Genomic DNA, 14390 nt, shown 5'->3' with positions numbered 1-14390 from the left:
TGTCCCTTAGATTTCTTATGTGCTTCACAGCTTGCCCTGGTACTTTACTGGGAAAAAGGAAGAAGTGACAATCAATTTTCTCCCTCAGAGCTGAAACTGAAGCTGTTGCCCCTTGCATGAACCCAGACAGAGCTGAGAAAGGAGTGATGTCATCAGCCCCATAGAGGAAGGAGAAGCACTCCCTTAATGGGAGCTCCCACGCGGGCACTGTGAGCCAGCTCCTGCTAGCTCCCAGGCTAATGGCTTTCAGGCTAAGAACAATCACTCTGTCCCAGTTTGTGGTACCTGGCAGGCATCCTGCTCAGCATCAGCAGGCTGGCTCCAACTGGAATGAGTCTGAGTCACTTTCATTCTGTGGGGTTAGGATGGATTTGGCAATATGGTAATTTGTAGGACAAAAAAAAAAAAAGTAGATGTTAATATTAAAACCATTTTTCTGTTCGTGTAGGCCCTGAGGCAGCAAGAGGGAGGCCTAAGGGAGCTTAAGAGAAGCAAGTTATACTTCTTTCCCACATCTCAGCTCTGTGTGTGTGTAGACACACTGCATCCAGAGCCCCATTAACCAATGGGCAACAAGTTCAAGTTATTATAGCTCAGGCCTGATCTAACTTGCACTGCTTGTACCTAAGATGTGCTTTTAAATCAACATACTGAAAACAATACTGGCTCAGAAGCTGGGATAATTCAGGCTTAAGGAGGTCTGTTCCTGTTTCACTTGAGTAAAGTGAATCAGGCCTGCTTTAAAAAGGCTTTGTATAATTCTCATTAATAATTTAAACACCATTTACATTGAACTCTCCCACTTCTTTAAGTAGGCTAGTCATGAAACACCAGCATGTTAGGAAAGAGAAAGTCTGAGGCAAACCCAAAGAACTGGAGGGTGTAAGTGACAAAATGCCACTTCCTACCCTTCTCATATCATATGTGGATGCAGAGGGGTGTATTAGGGTGGGTAAATCAGACTACTCATCCTAGCTTCAACTCTATTATCTCTGCCATGACTCCAAGAGAGTTAACTGTGTAGATCCAGGCTACTTCAGCTTCCCAAAGGTCCTCAAAACCCTGACTTGGATTTCCCTTTTCTTTCTGACAGCTACATAAAAAAGTCTAAACCAGTGGCTTGCTTTCTTTGACTCATCGCTTGTTGTACAATAGATCAGCAGGATTTCTTCCCTTATCTACTACTGTGAAAACAGTGACAGCTAAATGCTTTATTTGAGAACATAATAAAGTTTTACTACTAAGAGGTAAAATCTTACTGTTTCAAAAGGTGGAACTCCAAAGATTTTTCAGGGGACTTGACATCCGTGTGCTGTGACACACATTTAACAGGGGAGAATCAGATAAAGTCCATTCTATGGCAATACTGTTTTAGAGCATCCTCTTGGATGTGGTTTGCTCCTCGGCAGGAGTCATTACCAAGAATTGTCTGAGGCATTCAGCTATGACATATGGCCAAAAGAAAACTATAAAAAATACACTCTCCTGCTTCCCACTCAGAATGTTCAGTTTAGCATTAATATGCCCTTTTTCTTTCCTCTATTAATCCAAAAAACCTTTCTAATTCACCAAGAAAGTTTTCCAGCTCATTCTAGTTCTGCCTAGAAAACCTACATCCAGGCCTGGATGTGTGACCTGCCACATCACCTGGCCTCTTTTCTTTTTCACTGCTGAGTCCCCTTTGATTTGCTGAGAGAGCAACTAATCCAAAATAAATCTTTACAACATTGGCTTCTTATTAGGGCCTTCATCTGCCCATCTTCAGAAAAGTTTGAATTGTTGGTTCCTCCATTCAAGACTTCAATTAAAAAATGTATCCCCTAGGTTCTCTTTTTCTGTGCTTCCCTCTTCACTGAAAATTTCTGTGAGTGGCAAGAATACCTTATGAATCTTCTTTTACAGGAGCATCTACCTCCCCTTCTCTGAAATGCCTTAAGCTCCTCTGCTTCTAAACACTCTTCACAAAAATGTCTTCGAGCGGGTCCGTGCATCCCATAACACCAACCATATTCCCACAAGCCAGGGGCTTACTCCTTCTTGCGCCATGACAGATAGGAAGAAGCTGCTACACACACTGCCATATATTGCTAGATAAGCAGAAGATGCAGAAATAGCACTGGAAAGTCTGCTCACAAAGGAACCACCACTGTGTGAAAAATAACACTGATATTTCTTCCACTCACTTCCAAGTACAATTGAGGATAAACTCAATCTACTGCAAATAATTAAATACACCATTGTAAATTTCAGGCAGGACTAGACAAAAGAAGAGATGAAGGGATTCACAGGAGAAGAACTGGTTGATTTTAATCACTTGGGAAGATCCTGTCCCTGTCAGATGGGCAAACAGCTCTTCCAATAGTTTAAAGCAAAGTCAGCACCAGACCAGGATGCAGATTGCATCCGTCTGGGCATTTGAGCAATCCTGTTGACTGCTGAGCCTCTCAGGGCCTGGGAGACATGCTGGCTATAACCCCAGCTTTGCTGCTGTCATTTCTCTTTGACACTGGAAGAGTTATGTTAACCACTCCAGGGGAGAACAGATCTGTTCTCAGATTACTGCAGAGTTAGCATCCATGGAGAGGAAAGAAGCTGGTTTACCTTTACATTTGTTCAGAGAATGAGGAAGATAACAGTAGAGGGACAATGCCAGGATCAGCTAATGACCACCTGGCTCATGGAAACGGAAAGCCTTGCAAAACTGTTAAAACGTCATCATTGTTTTAGCTAAATTATAGAAAATTAATGGAATTCTCCAAGTTACCGTAATAATCTAAAGCACATAGTCCATTTTCTCCCTTGAACAATGTCTCTGCAATGAACAGCTAAATTCCTAAAAGCAATGGAGACTCAGTTTTCAACTCAGACAGCTGTGCTTTTGGTTGTATTTTTAAATGCTTATTTCTAAACTCTAAAATTTGTTTGACAACTGACTATTGTATAATAAACAGTCTTGTGATATTAAACACCTCTTCTCATGACAAGGTGAAGGTTAAATTTGATTTTCCTAACATACTTACCCTGAATATCATCATTGAACGTACAGTATCTGTTGCGGTATTTATTGAGGAGACGAAAAGCGTTAGCATTAGCAAAATCTTCAAACTGGATCAGACAATTCATGCCGTACCTGCAAGGCAAAGGGTAATTTAAAATGGATAAAAATATTTACACAACTTAGGATAATATATACCATCTTTCACTAGGTCAGTGTAGCTAGAGACTCTAGTGCAGAGATAAAAGTATCATGAGAGAAATGCAAACAGGATCACACCCTCCCCAAGGTCCACACACAGAGAAATGTGGAGTCAACAAGAATAAACTGTATTCATAATTCAACTGGCTTCTTAATATGCATACCTATATATACGCATCTTTGGACTTTTGGTACAAAAAATTTTCAGAGGAGTTTTTTAAATCAAAAGAGATGCTCTTTGGTATTGCAACTGCCATGTCGCAATACAGCGAATCTGACTGCAAAGGGAACACCAGCTAAAGGAACACCATCAAGTGCCCACTTCAAATGCAGGTGGCCAAGAGATGAGAAAAAATCTGCCCATAGGATCCCATGGAGTGTGTGTTTCATGGTGAGACTGAGTGCTTCCCGGTGTGATTTCACACTTCTGCGCTTTGGAAATGTTTCTCTCCATTGAGGTGTTTTGCAGGAAACCAGCATGCAATGACAGCTAGTGACCTGTAGAGTGAAAAAGCAGGAAATATTTGCAAACTTCCCATAATTTTCTAGTAATTTCAGGACAAGTGTGCTGTTCATAAATTGGGTAATATTCAGAATGCTCCATATCTATACATGTTCAGCACTTTGTATGACTCTAGGCTGCATTAAAGCTTTTCAAATAAAATCTAAAAGGGCCATAAGTCCTCATTTCTCACATGTAAATGTGACAGGGCAGTGAGAGATGCTCAGGAAAGGAGTAATGCAACTATCAGCAACTTCTGGGCTGCAGGCAGGTGAAGGGGCTCTAAATAGCTGCACTTTGTTAGAGGCCTAAACCTCTTTGGGACTGTAATTAGCGCACAGGCAGCATCACCTTACATGCCTCCCATTCAGACTTTCCTCCTTTGCCACTGAAATCTGAGGTAGGGACACCACTGCTTTAGCCTAGAAATTGATACTGGATAATGGGGAGAATGGGGGAGCAAATCCATTGCCACAGGATAAAACATACTCCATTTGAGAAACGTGGCTTCTGTCATGAAAAGGTCTTTTCATGGCACTCACAGTGTGGGCCTTGAAGGGCCTTGAATTTTTTATTATTATTATTTTCCATTTCAAGTATGTCTGTCAGTAAGGAGACAATGATAAGCACATGCATTGTTCTCCTTTATTTGTCCATTATGAGAAACTCACTTCATAAACCCCCTGGTCTCAAAAAGGGACAAAGGTTGGCTCTTACACTTACTTCACATTATCTGTGCTTGCTTTTAGAAAAGGATCACAATGGGGACAGAGTTTTTAGTATGGCCTGTAGCAACAGCATAAGGGATAATGGTTTTAAACTAAAAGAGGATAAATTCAGACTAGATACAAGGAAGAATTTTTACAACGAGGGTGGTTAAAGACTGACACAGGTTACCCAGAAAGGTGGTGGATGCCCCATTCCCGGAAACAGTCAGGGTAAGGTTAGACTGGGCTCCGAGCAACCTGGTCTAGTTGAAGATCTAGATGCTCCTCTTATTCATCATTTGAATGTGTAAGGAAAACGTGGCTAAGATGGAGATGACACAACACCCAGAACAGCTGCTAAGATCTCATAGCAAAGAATGAGAAAATCTTTATGCAACTTCAGTTGCTATAGAAACTATTTCTCAGTCTTATTTATTCATATCACTGAGGAAGTAACATTACTGACTTGCTTAACAAAACCAATGATCTCAGCCAGCATTAATGTATGTGTGCCCAGAATACCCAAAGAATATTTGGGTAGTATCTAAAAGTAAAATGTAGCCAACTTTGAACTGGAGCATGGAAGACCTTTAATATGCAACATTAGGAAAAAGTCCAACTCAGGTGAGAAGGTGGAGAATACTTGTTATTGCAAAGGAAAAGGGTAGCCAGGGAGCCGCCACATGTACTGTAATTCAGCCAACAAAATACAGTGCAGAATGGGATTTCTTCCACTACTTTTACATATCTAAAAGTTGGTTGTGTAATGCTCAGCCGGACAACTCTGACAGCCCTCTCAGACACTGGAGAGACAAGGCACATCCAATAGCAACTCCTTTGAAGTAGTCTAAGTGGAAAATAAAGTAGATAACATCTCTGGAGATGCTTCTTCCTTCACAGTCTCTGTGAAGACAGACTAAAATGACCAACTTAAATTGAGATGTCTAACTTTAGACACCTAAATTAGGAGAGATAATCTAATATTATCTAATTATCACAACTTGTTAGGAAGATCTTAAATATATATGTCATGCACTGTAGGTCACTGGCTTATCAGCCTTTCAACTGCAATGCTATGCTGCCCTTCAGAGTCTGCAATTTCTTTGTTGATCTGCTCTATGGAAATTGCCCTGGTCTGTCCCTTGTGATCCCCTGTCAGCACACACAGAAATACTTGAGGATGGAATTAATAATACTGGCCAGTCTTCTTCCATCATAATATTTTTAAAAAGAAAACTGGATTTTGACAAAACTGATTTTGCAAAATTGCTGTTTCATTGGAAACATTGTATTTCCTATTAAGAAACCAAAATTAATGAATTCTTTTTGGAGGAATCACTTTTAACGAGGTATGCTTTCAATGAACCATGTAAGAAATTTTGCTCTGTTTGACCTGTGACATTTGATATGAATGCAGTCCCAGTTAGTACTCACATGATTGCTGCCTACAGGTGCAGGAAAAAGTGATTGTAAAGAGAGTATTTGAACAAGGATTTCTGAAGATCCCCTCCAAGACATATAAATATTCTTAAATTTACAGCTGGACTTGAGGCTGGCCCTGCAGAGAGATCTCCTTAACTGCTGTGGTAGAGAGCGACTCCTGAGGTCAGTCTGGTTGGCTTGTTGCCAGTTCTCATAGATTCTTCCCCCAGTCCATGTGACTCCTCTCCTAACTTTTAGCTCAGAGCCTGAAGGAGATTTTGAAGCCAAGAGCAGCAGGTCACATCAGGACTGAATGTTTTCCAGTCCAGGAAAGGCATAGCCAGCTAAGGTTGGCTCCCTCCAGTAATCTCATCCTGACTGTCAATGACTCATCTTCTCTAGAGCATTCTATCATCTTCTTGGCATGTGGGACGTTATACAGCCAGGATCCGACTGCCTTTATCTAAAAGGAAACCTCAAATGTAGACTATCAGGATTTCAGACTGACAAGGTACGTTAAAACAGAGCAAGTGCCATTCTCCACTTTGGTTTCTTTCATTCCTTAGTTCTTTCTCTCCCTTTCAAAAAAGGAAAGTTTATTTCTTGATTGATTTTGGATTCAAAGCATTCCCATTCCTCTTGGGCAGCCTGTGGTGTGCAATTCTTGGGATTTCTGCAGTTATGTCTCCTTGTGGAACTAGAGCTTTCTCCTCAGCATGAGTCATTCCTACACTTGCAGGCTGTTGAAAATGATGCTTGGACAGAGGTGTTTTTGAAAGAATTCAGACATGCTGAAACTTGTAACTGGTAACACTGCAAGAGTCATTATTTAATACCATCACCAGGTCTCCTGGTTCACTGTTGGCTGCCAGACCACCATCTGGGGCACCCTGTTCTCTTCCATCTCTGGAATTAATTTACCCATTTTATAAAATTGGAAACAAAAAGATATGCTTTGTCAGTTCTTCCTCATCCAAAAAAATTACACTGGTCTTTCATGGTAATGATTATATTGCTGTCTCATTAGTTTGCATATTTTGTGATTTTGTGCCGTAAATAATTATGACCCGAATTCTGGCTCTCTTACCTTGCAAAAATCTTCCTGTAAAAATAGCCTCCCTGGGAAATGCTTTATATAATGGTCCCATACACTAATTTTAATCCAATCTCCAGCCTTTGCATAGCAAATCTTGTACAAGCAGTGCTTTCAGTGAAACAATATACTATTGATTAAAATAATAGTACAAGACAGTCACCCTAATGAAGGGTGACTCTAGGAGCTAAACACTTATAATATTACCAGTCTGTTGCAAAAATTATCACCTGAAAATCTTTATTAAAAATTATCCAATTTCTGGAAAACACACAAACATAGGATTCATACTTGATTATCACTGTATTGTTGTTCTGGTACTGTTACTATCAGCTAGAGCTACGCAGAATCTCTGGGCTGTGCTAAGAGAAAAGATGCTGTTAGCAAAGTCTCTATCTCCTGTAGAGGATAATACACATTTCTCTTGGATGACCACATGGAACAAGTGGAGGAACAAAAGTGTGAAACAAAAGAGGGTGAATCCCAGAAGAAGGAGGCAGATGCTTTCCTGATGACACTGCTATTAGTTTCTTCAAAAGACTTCTCAGTTGCCTAAACAATCTAATTATGCAACTTTATCCTTTCATCCTCATTGGTATGTATCTCTTTGAGTTCACCCAGACTCATTACAAGCCATGAGATCAGAGAGTTAAAAAATCATGAGGCAGCAGGTACCATTTGAGAAGCAACTGACCAAAATGGTACAAGTCAGAACTTCAAGGGAGGCCTGAGGACTGTGCAGCACCTTTGCTGACCAAAAGGGCATTTTCTTTGACAATGATCAGGGAGTATAATATATTCCCACATGCATGGGAAAAAAAATTATTTGCAAGAAGGTCCAGTTCCTTTATGGAAAAAAATGACAAGAAGGAAGTTCCAATCCCTGTCTGAATTTAACAGTTTGTAACACTGCTTTCAGTCATTCATGAAGCAAGGAATCTGCTTTGAGGAGCTGCAACTACTACTCATAGTCTTAGATAAAACCAGGCAGAGAAGAACCAAATTGATCTTGCCCTTGTCCTTGGGATCTTCTTATTGCTGCTCGACACACCAGCAACTACAGTTATGATTTCCAAGAAAAATTAAATTTTCTGTAAGGGAGCCTGTCACCAGAAAAATATCATGCTTGGCAAGTGATCAGCATTTAGAATTGGAAAAACAAAGTCCACTCTAGCACCTGAGGCTGGTTGGTATCTTGAGGCCAATCTTACTGTTAAATTGTTAACATAATCCTTAGCAGGCTTCTAGTCAGACCAGCAGTACTCTGCCATACAATTCCTGGTCACAGTTAAGGGATCAATTTGGTCAGGCACCTCCTCAAGAGACCAGCTGAGAGCAGCCCTGTAGAGAAGAACTTGAGGTATTGCTGGACAAAGAACTGAATATGAGCCAACGGCATGTGCTGGCAGCCTAGAAAGCCAAACATGTCCTGAGCTGCAGCGAAAGCAACATAAACATAGTCACCATGCTCTGAGGCACAGAACCTGCTGTGGATTCAGTGAGTGCTACATCAATAAAAGCGACCCTTGAAGCACAGAGATATCAGGAAAGCCCAGAACCTTACATTACTGGAAGCTAGGAGATATGCCAAGGATTGCTGTTCTTAGTCATATGCCAGGGCATCTTCTATGAGCTACTGTTAGAGAGAGGATAAAGGGCAAGATCAAGTCAAGATTGATTACAAAGTTCTTGGAAAAAAAGTTCTTGGAAAATCATAGTCAACTTTCATTATATTCTTTACAGCAGAAAAAACTCCCAAACAACTATTTTGTACATCCTATTTCATGACTTCCAAGCACTAAGACCAGCACTAATGGCTGGTATGGCCATTCTTGTGCTCTTATACAAAATGACGTCATCCTGCTTGCAGTGGATCTGAGGAAGGACTACAGCTGAAGGTACAAGGTTTCTTATGAGCAGGGTATAAGCAGGAGATGCAACCATATGAGTACTGACCCTCAGATGTAGACTTGAGCGACCCTCTGACAGACAACAAGGAATGGAGCCTCACCACCTGCCTTCTGCACAAATAGAGCTTCCACAGCTGCATCTTTCTGAAACTGCTTTGTTAAATCTGGCTTAGGTGGAAAAGCACAGATAGATAGAAAGCCTGGAGCAAAGGCCTTTGTGACATCTGTAACTTTGTTACCCTAAAGGATTTGAACACAAGGTAATAAAAGTCCATTACAACAGTGATCCCATTGCAGCACATCTGGAGCTCAATCATTCCCCAGTAGCAGAAAATCAAGCTAATGAAACCTAAATATTTTTCTTTGACTTAAAATTTCATCCAGTGACTAAAAGCAGATTACAGATGCTGGCTGATGATCTTATCCCACATCAAGGCAGGATAACGGACAGCTGGGGTGGCTCTTCCCATTATCACCACTTCTCCCTCATGGACTGTGTCAGAGTCCCTCTGGCCATGGTAACTGGGGTAGATGGGCAAGGAGAATATCCATCTTGTATTGCCATGAGGGCTGGAGTTGGTCTATACCACCAGCCCTGCCAGGGCAGCAGTGATAGATAGTGTGCAGGTTTCCTAACAGATGCAGATGCTGAGGAGCAACTTAGGGTGTTAGCAGTATTACACGAGGGCTTTGTTGAGGCATCGGAGCCTAGAAACTTAAGTCTAGTCTTTCAGGATCAACTAACCAAGTTAACTACAGCATGTGAAGAAATAACATGGGGGCACCTGTACCGGTGATTTTGTTTCTGAAAAGTGATGGTGAATTTGTGATCCATGACCCTGGAGAACTGCTGAAATAGTCACTTCTTTTCAAGCAGGTTCTGCTTGTTGGAGAGCACATGAGACCTGACTTGGTATGTTAGTGGGTAAAAGTACTGGGAAGGGATTAGACAAAGAGAAATCAGGTATAAAACAAGCACAACAAAAAAAAAAAACTCAGAAGAGCTTTCTTTTCCCATTTTGAGAAACTGAATGCTTGATCTCCTGATGCCTTCTGTGCTCTACCTTATGGCACAGGCTGGTAGAAAGCTTCTGTTTCCCTGGTCACTATGCTAATAAGCAGTGATGAGAAAGGAAAGGGGAGTGAAGTTATGACAGGTTAATGAGGCTTCTGTGACACAATTTGCTGGTGTGGGGAACTGCATTTGTAGAGTCTCAGGCTGCATACTCCATATCTGCCAGCAAGTGACTGAGGCTGGAGTTCAAAATAGAGGCTGGAGCTCTGGGACAGGCCATCCATCAATACGTCTGGCCCCTTGGAGCCCCCAGGTTGTATTGTACTGTATGATGAAAGCTAGAGAAAGAGCAATTGGAATAGGACAGATGTGGAACTGGTCTCTAGTTTCCATACCAGTTTAGGAAAAGAGGAGAAAGAGGGAAACATTTACAGAGGTAGTTTACTTTGAAAGAGAGCCTGAGAATTAATGCATATTGTTACTGTAGATGCTGGGCTGAAGTCCTTCAGAGCCCAGAGAACACACTTCAGCACAACACATCTCTCATGGTGTTTTAATTTCAACATTAATTTGCTCATATAGTCAAGACCCAGAAATTCTGTGGTTTATTTCGATTATATATATATATTTCGATTATATATATTTCGATCCTTGGACAATTCAGGTGAATATTTACTTCAGCCTACAAAAATGCACCAGTTTAAGAGTAAGACTAAATTGTCCTTTGCCACTGTAACTGAGGGAAAACTGAAGCAGTGCATTTTTCCATGCAAAGCATATTACTCATTCTGAGAAAACAGCAATTTGTCAGGCTGCTTCATACAAATACAGGTAGGCCTAATGGGCCAAATTTTGCATTTAGTTGTCTTCCAAGAGAAGCAGAATGGATAGCTTGGAGCTCTTCTTAAAGAGATCAGTCATTTCACATGTTTTAGGTGAAAGAATAATGAACGGAGGTTCAGGCAGCAGGAAAACACAAGAAATTTATCCAGCTTTTTCGGAAAGGGCTTTTCTTTCTAAAATTGCCCAGAAATCACCCTTTATTTCAAAATACTGGAAGTGCTAACTCTGAAGCCTCTGACGTTCTCCTTGTTTTATTACTAGGTGGCTATTATGAGACCAGGAGCCCTTTCTACTGACAGTATAGGTCTCTAGCAATAGAAATTTGACATCTGTTTGATATTATTATTCCATTAGAAAATTAAAGCTTCATTCCCCTGGCCTTTTTTGTGGGCTCTGACACATTCCACTTCAGTGACAAATGTCTCTTGAGCCAGGAGTGATTTGACAGGGTGCGAGGTACTCCTGCAGAGGAAGTGACAAACGGTTTCCATGAGAAGCTGAAGTACCCTCAGGAAGCAGACAGAATTTCTGCATGAACAACAAGGTGAAAAGGAAACCCCCAATTGCACAGGATTTGTGGCAACCCAAAAGGTTCCTTCCCAGACAACTGAATTTGTATGTGACATTACAGACTTGCATAACAGATCACAGCAGCTCATATTCACAGGTTTCCTCGTAAGTGGAAGCAGCATGTTCTTGACCTTCTGAACAATTTCTGCTTCCTCTTGTAACAGAAGCAAGAGCTCCTACTGGGTTGAATCCAGTCATTCCAGTGGAAATTTGAGACCAAATGAACCTGTTTTATATGAGTTTGCCAAACCCAGGCTGATAGCAGGATTATTCACCATCCCAGAGCTCCCAGAGGATCACACTCCAATAATGCTTTTCAATATGCTGGTGGTCAGGATGATAATAAAGGGTAATGGTTCCTTTCTCTCAAGAATCTCCAAATACTTTACAGATGTGAAAGGAGAAGTGTAAAGCAGAATTTCCCAGCCCCACTTTGTTGAGAACTTTGGGGGGGCTTACTGTATTCAAGCAATTCATCCTGGCTAGGGGAAACAGAAAAGCTGTGACAGAGGCCCTAGGAACTTGATTCCCAGTACTTGGATGAAAGCCTTAGACATGACATCACCTCCTCACAAGATAAGAGTTCATTGTTTCATGGTCTTCTCCCTTCAGTGTAGAGATTGGCTCATGTAAACTAAACACAGGAAAATAACATCCAATCCTTCCTCTCCAAGTGCAAGCACAGAAAAGGCAAATTGTCTTTCTGGCCCTTTCACTAACAGCACAGGAATAGTGGGTGCAATCAGCTTTGCATTCAGTACCACGAGCATAAATCTCAGAGCCAAATTTATGATGGCTGAGACCATCATCTGTGTTCTCATTCTATTGTTCCTTTTCTGTCATCAACACCTACACCACAACACCCTCATGGTCTTCAGGCCAGAAGGAAGTGGGATAGTTTCCTTCAAGGATTAATTAGTGACTACAATCAAAACAAACAGAAACCCCACAAATCAACCTTGATGACTCTTAAATCTTTTCTACTCGCAGAGTCTCTTGTGATTTCTTAGTTGTGTTTTCTACACTCTAAGAAATTTTTCCCACTAGATAACCCACAAGCGTCTAACGTTAAGACTACCCTGTAATAAAATGGCATTTCAGTCAAGATTTTTTTATCAGAAATAAAGAAGAACAAACCAGAGCACAAACAAGGAATTCTCTCTGCAGTCACCTGTATGTATTTTTAATCCAACAGGCAAGGCAGTGTTGTTGTGTTCACATTCACAGATACAGGGGTTATAGCAAGTATCTTTACACAGTAAGTGGGCAATTGCAGCTGGGCAGGTTGATGCACTGGCTGGCTGTCACATGTCACATGTCTACACCATGCTGCTGAACAGCAGAGGAGAGGCTTCTGCCTAACACGCTGGATGTGCACAGGGTGCACCATAACACTGTGCAGATGCTCAAACTCTCCACGACACACTCACCCTCCTCAAAACTTGATTTGTCAGTTGTGACTGAACGGTCTTCTGCATTTCTGCCCCTATTTCCTACATCCCTCCACCCATAGCCAGCTCGGCAGTCAGACTGTGTGTGTAAAGACGTGCTTCTCAGTGGATGGGTAGGTGCTGTCATCAGACACTGGTCACAGTGTTTCCTACCTCCAAGGAGACATGCTGAACTGCATGCTGATGACACACGTACCACCCCTTCCATTTGTGCAGGAACACACACAGTCCAGCAGCCAGCTGGAGACACAGACAGAGGGAAGACCAAACATAGCTCCTTCAGCTGTGAAGAAAAGACCATAGGACATATAGGCAGGCAGCAGCCTGCTAATCAGGCACAGACTGCAGCTCTCTGCTGCTCCTTATCAATATCATCTGCTGCTTTAGGGAAGGCAAAAAAAGCTGCTTTGGGCCTTGGAGCTTTCCAAATATTAATCTTTTTTCCTTAACAGTTGTCCTCACTTTCTTTCTTATGGTAACCTCTCCATATAGTCATAGAGATTTTAATACATTTTCTTTTATTTTTCAGAGAGAGGTGCACATACAGGGCTGAGGTGGTGCTTCTGTTCTTCCCAAATAAAACTCCGTGGTACATCAGAGACCCTCTATCCCAGGTAGTAAGTAAGAACGGAAATATGCAGTTGGTCTGTCCCACCACTAAAAGGCCAATGCATGTAATCCTGGCCTTCTCACTCCACAGACTTAAACGCCAGCAGGGAAGTTCCTATTTTAGACAAAGCAATAGACAGGCAGTCTGCAAACTCCACACCGTGGGAAGGAACATAACCACTTCCATTTAGATGATTTCCTTCACAATGGTGAGAGCTAGAAACTTCCTTTATAAAATGTAAACAACCCAAAGTTTAGGTTCTGACTCTGCTGAATGAGGCTCATAAATGCATGATGGAGGCCAGATACAGCCCACAGGACATATGTTTGACACCTCTGGCCTATAGGGACAGGAAATGGTTATAAATAGTCAGTCTCATTTCAGTTCTCTGGAGACAAATATTTTTGACATGAAGTGCTCAAGCACAAAGAGTCATTTGCAGACCACCCAGGAGACTTGAATTGAAATGACCTTCCTCTGCTTGGATGATCAATTATACTAATGTTTATTTCACGAGTTGCAACATTTGCTCTTAAATGGAAGCAGCCCAGAGGAGCCATGTATATAACCCCACTTACTTGTTGGTAACTGCCTGCATAAACTCATCAATCAGTTCGTCGTACTGTTTCCCACGAACCCTCTTGTGTTTCAGTCCAATATAGAGTGGATCACTCAGGAGAGCCTAGGACACAAAGCAATTCTGTTGACATCTTCTCTTCCATGGATGGATGGAGATTTATGTCCCAGCCTACCAACAATGTTTGTCTGATGTGGTCATATTAATTTTACTTACTATGCAGTGAAGGCCAGCTCACACATCTCTTCCCAAGCAGAAAGTGTTTCCACAGGAAGCTACGGACTATCTTGTCTTGTAAATTAAGTCGGAGAGATATAACACTTCTTGACAGCTGTAGGAAATGCATCCCTAGAACAGCTCTACCAAAGGCTCTCTGCCAAGATGCCTCGCTCCTAGTGAATAAAACTGACCTTGTGTGAGGAGTGTTCACTGTGGATTCGGTTCTTAATTTTGCACTGAGGTTACCAGGAAAGTTGACCATAAACAGTGCTTTG

General features: G+C 41.6%; 1 protein-coding gene across 2 annotated transcripts in view; it reads right to left on the bottom strand.

Annotated features, from left to right (window-relative positions):
* ME3 (malic enzyme 3) overlaps positions 1 to 14390 on the bottom strand; it is a 119462-nt gene that overhangs the window by 14195 nt on the left and 90877 nt on the right. For both annotated transcript variants that reach the window (XM_039378603.1, XM_039378602.1), the window contains exons 6-7: positions 13898 to 14001; positions 3021 to 3130 (exon numbers count right to left, since the gene is read on the bottom strand). In XM_039378603.1, the coding sequence (XP_039234537.1) occupies positions 3021 to 3130; positions 13898 to 14001 (214 nt within the window). The remainder of the gene's footprint in view (positions 1 to 3020; positions 3131 to 13897; positions 14002 to 14390) is intronic.

This window comes from Pipra filicauda, unplaced genomic scaffold (genome assembly GCF_003945595.2).
Source record: "Pipra filicauda isolate LSUMZ 115617 unplaced genomic scaffold, ASM394559v2 scaffold141_size4267151_pilon, whole genome shotgun sequence".
Classification (NCBI taxonomy): domain Eukaryota; kingdom Metazoa; phylum Chordata; class Aves; order Passeriformes; family Pipridae; genus Pipra; species Pipra filicauda.
The sequence above is the reverse complement of the archived record's forward strand: the minus strand, read 5'-3'. Positions and strand labels throughout refer to the sequence as shown.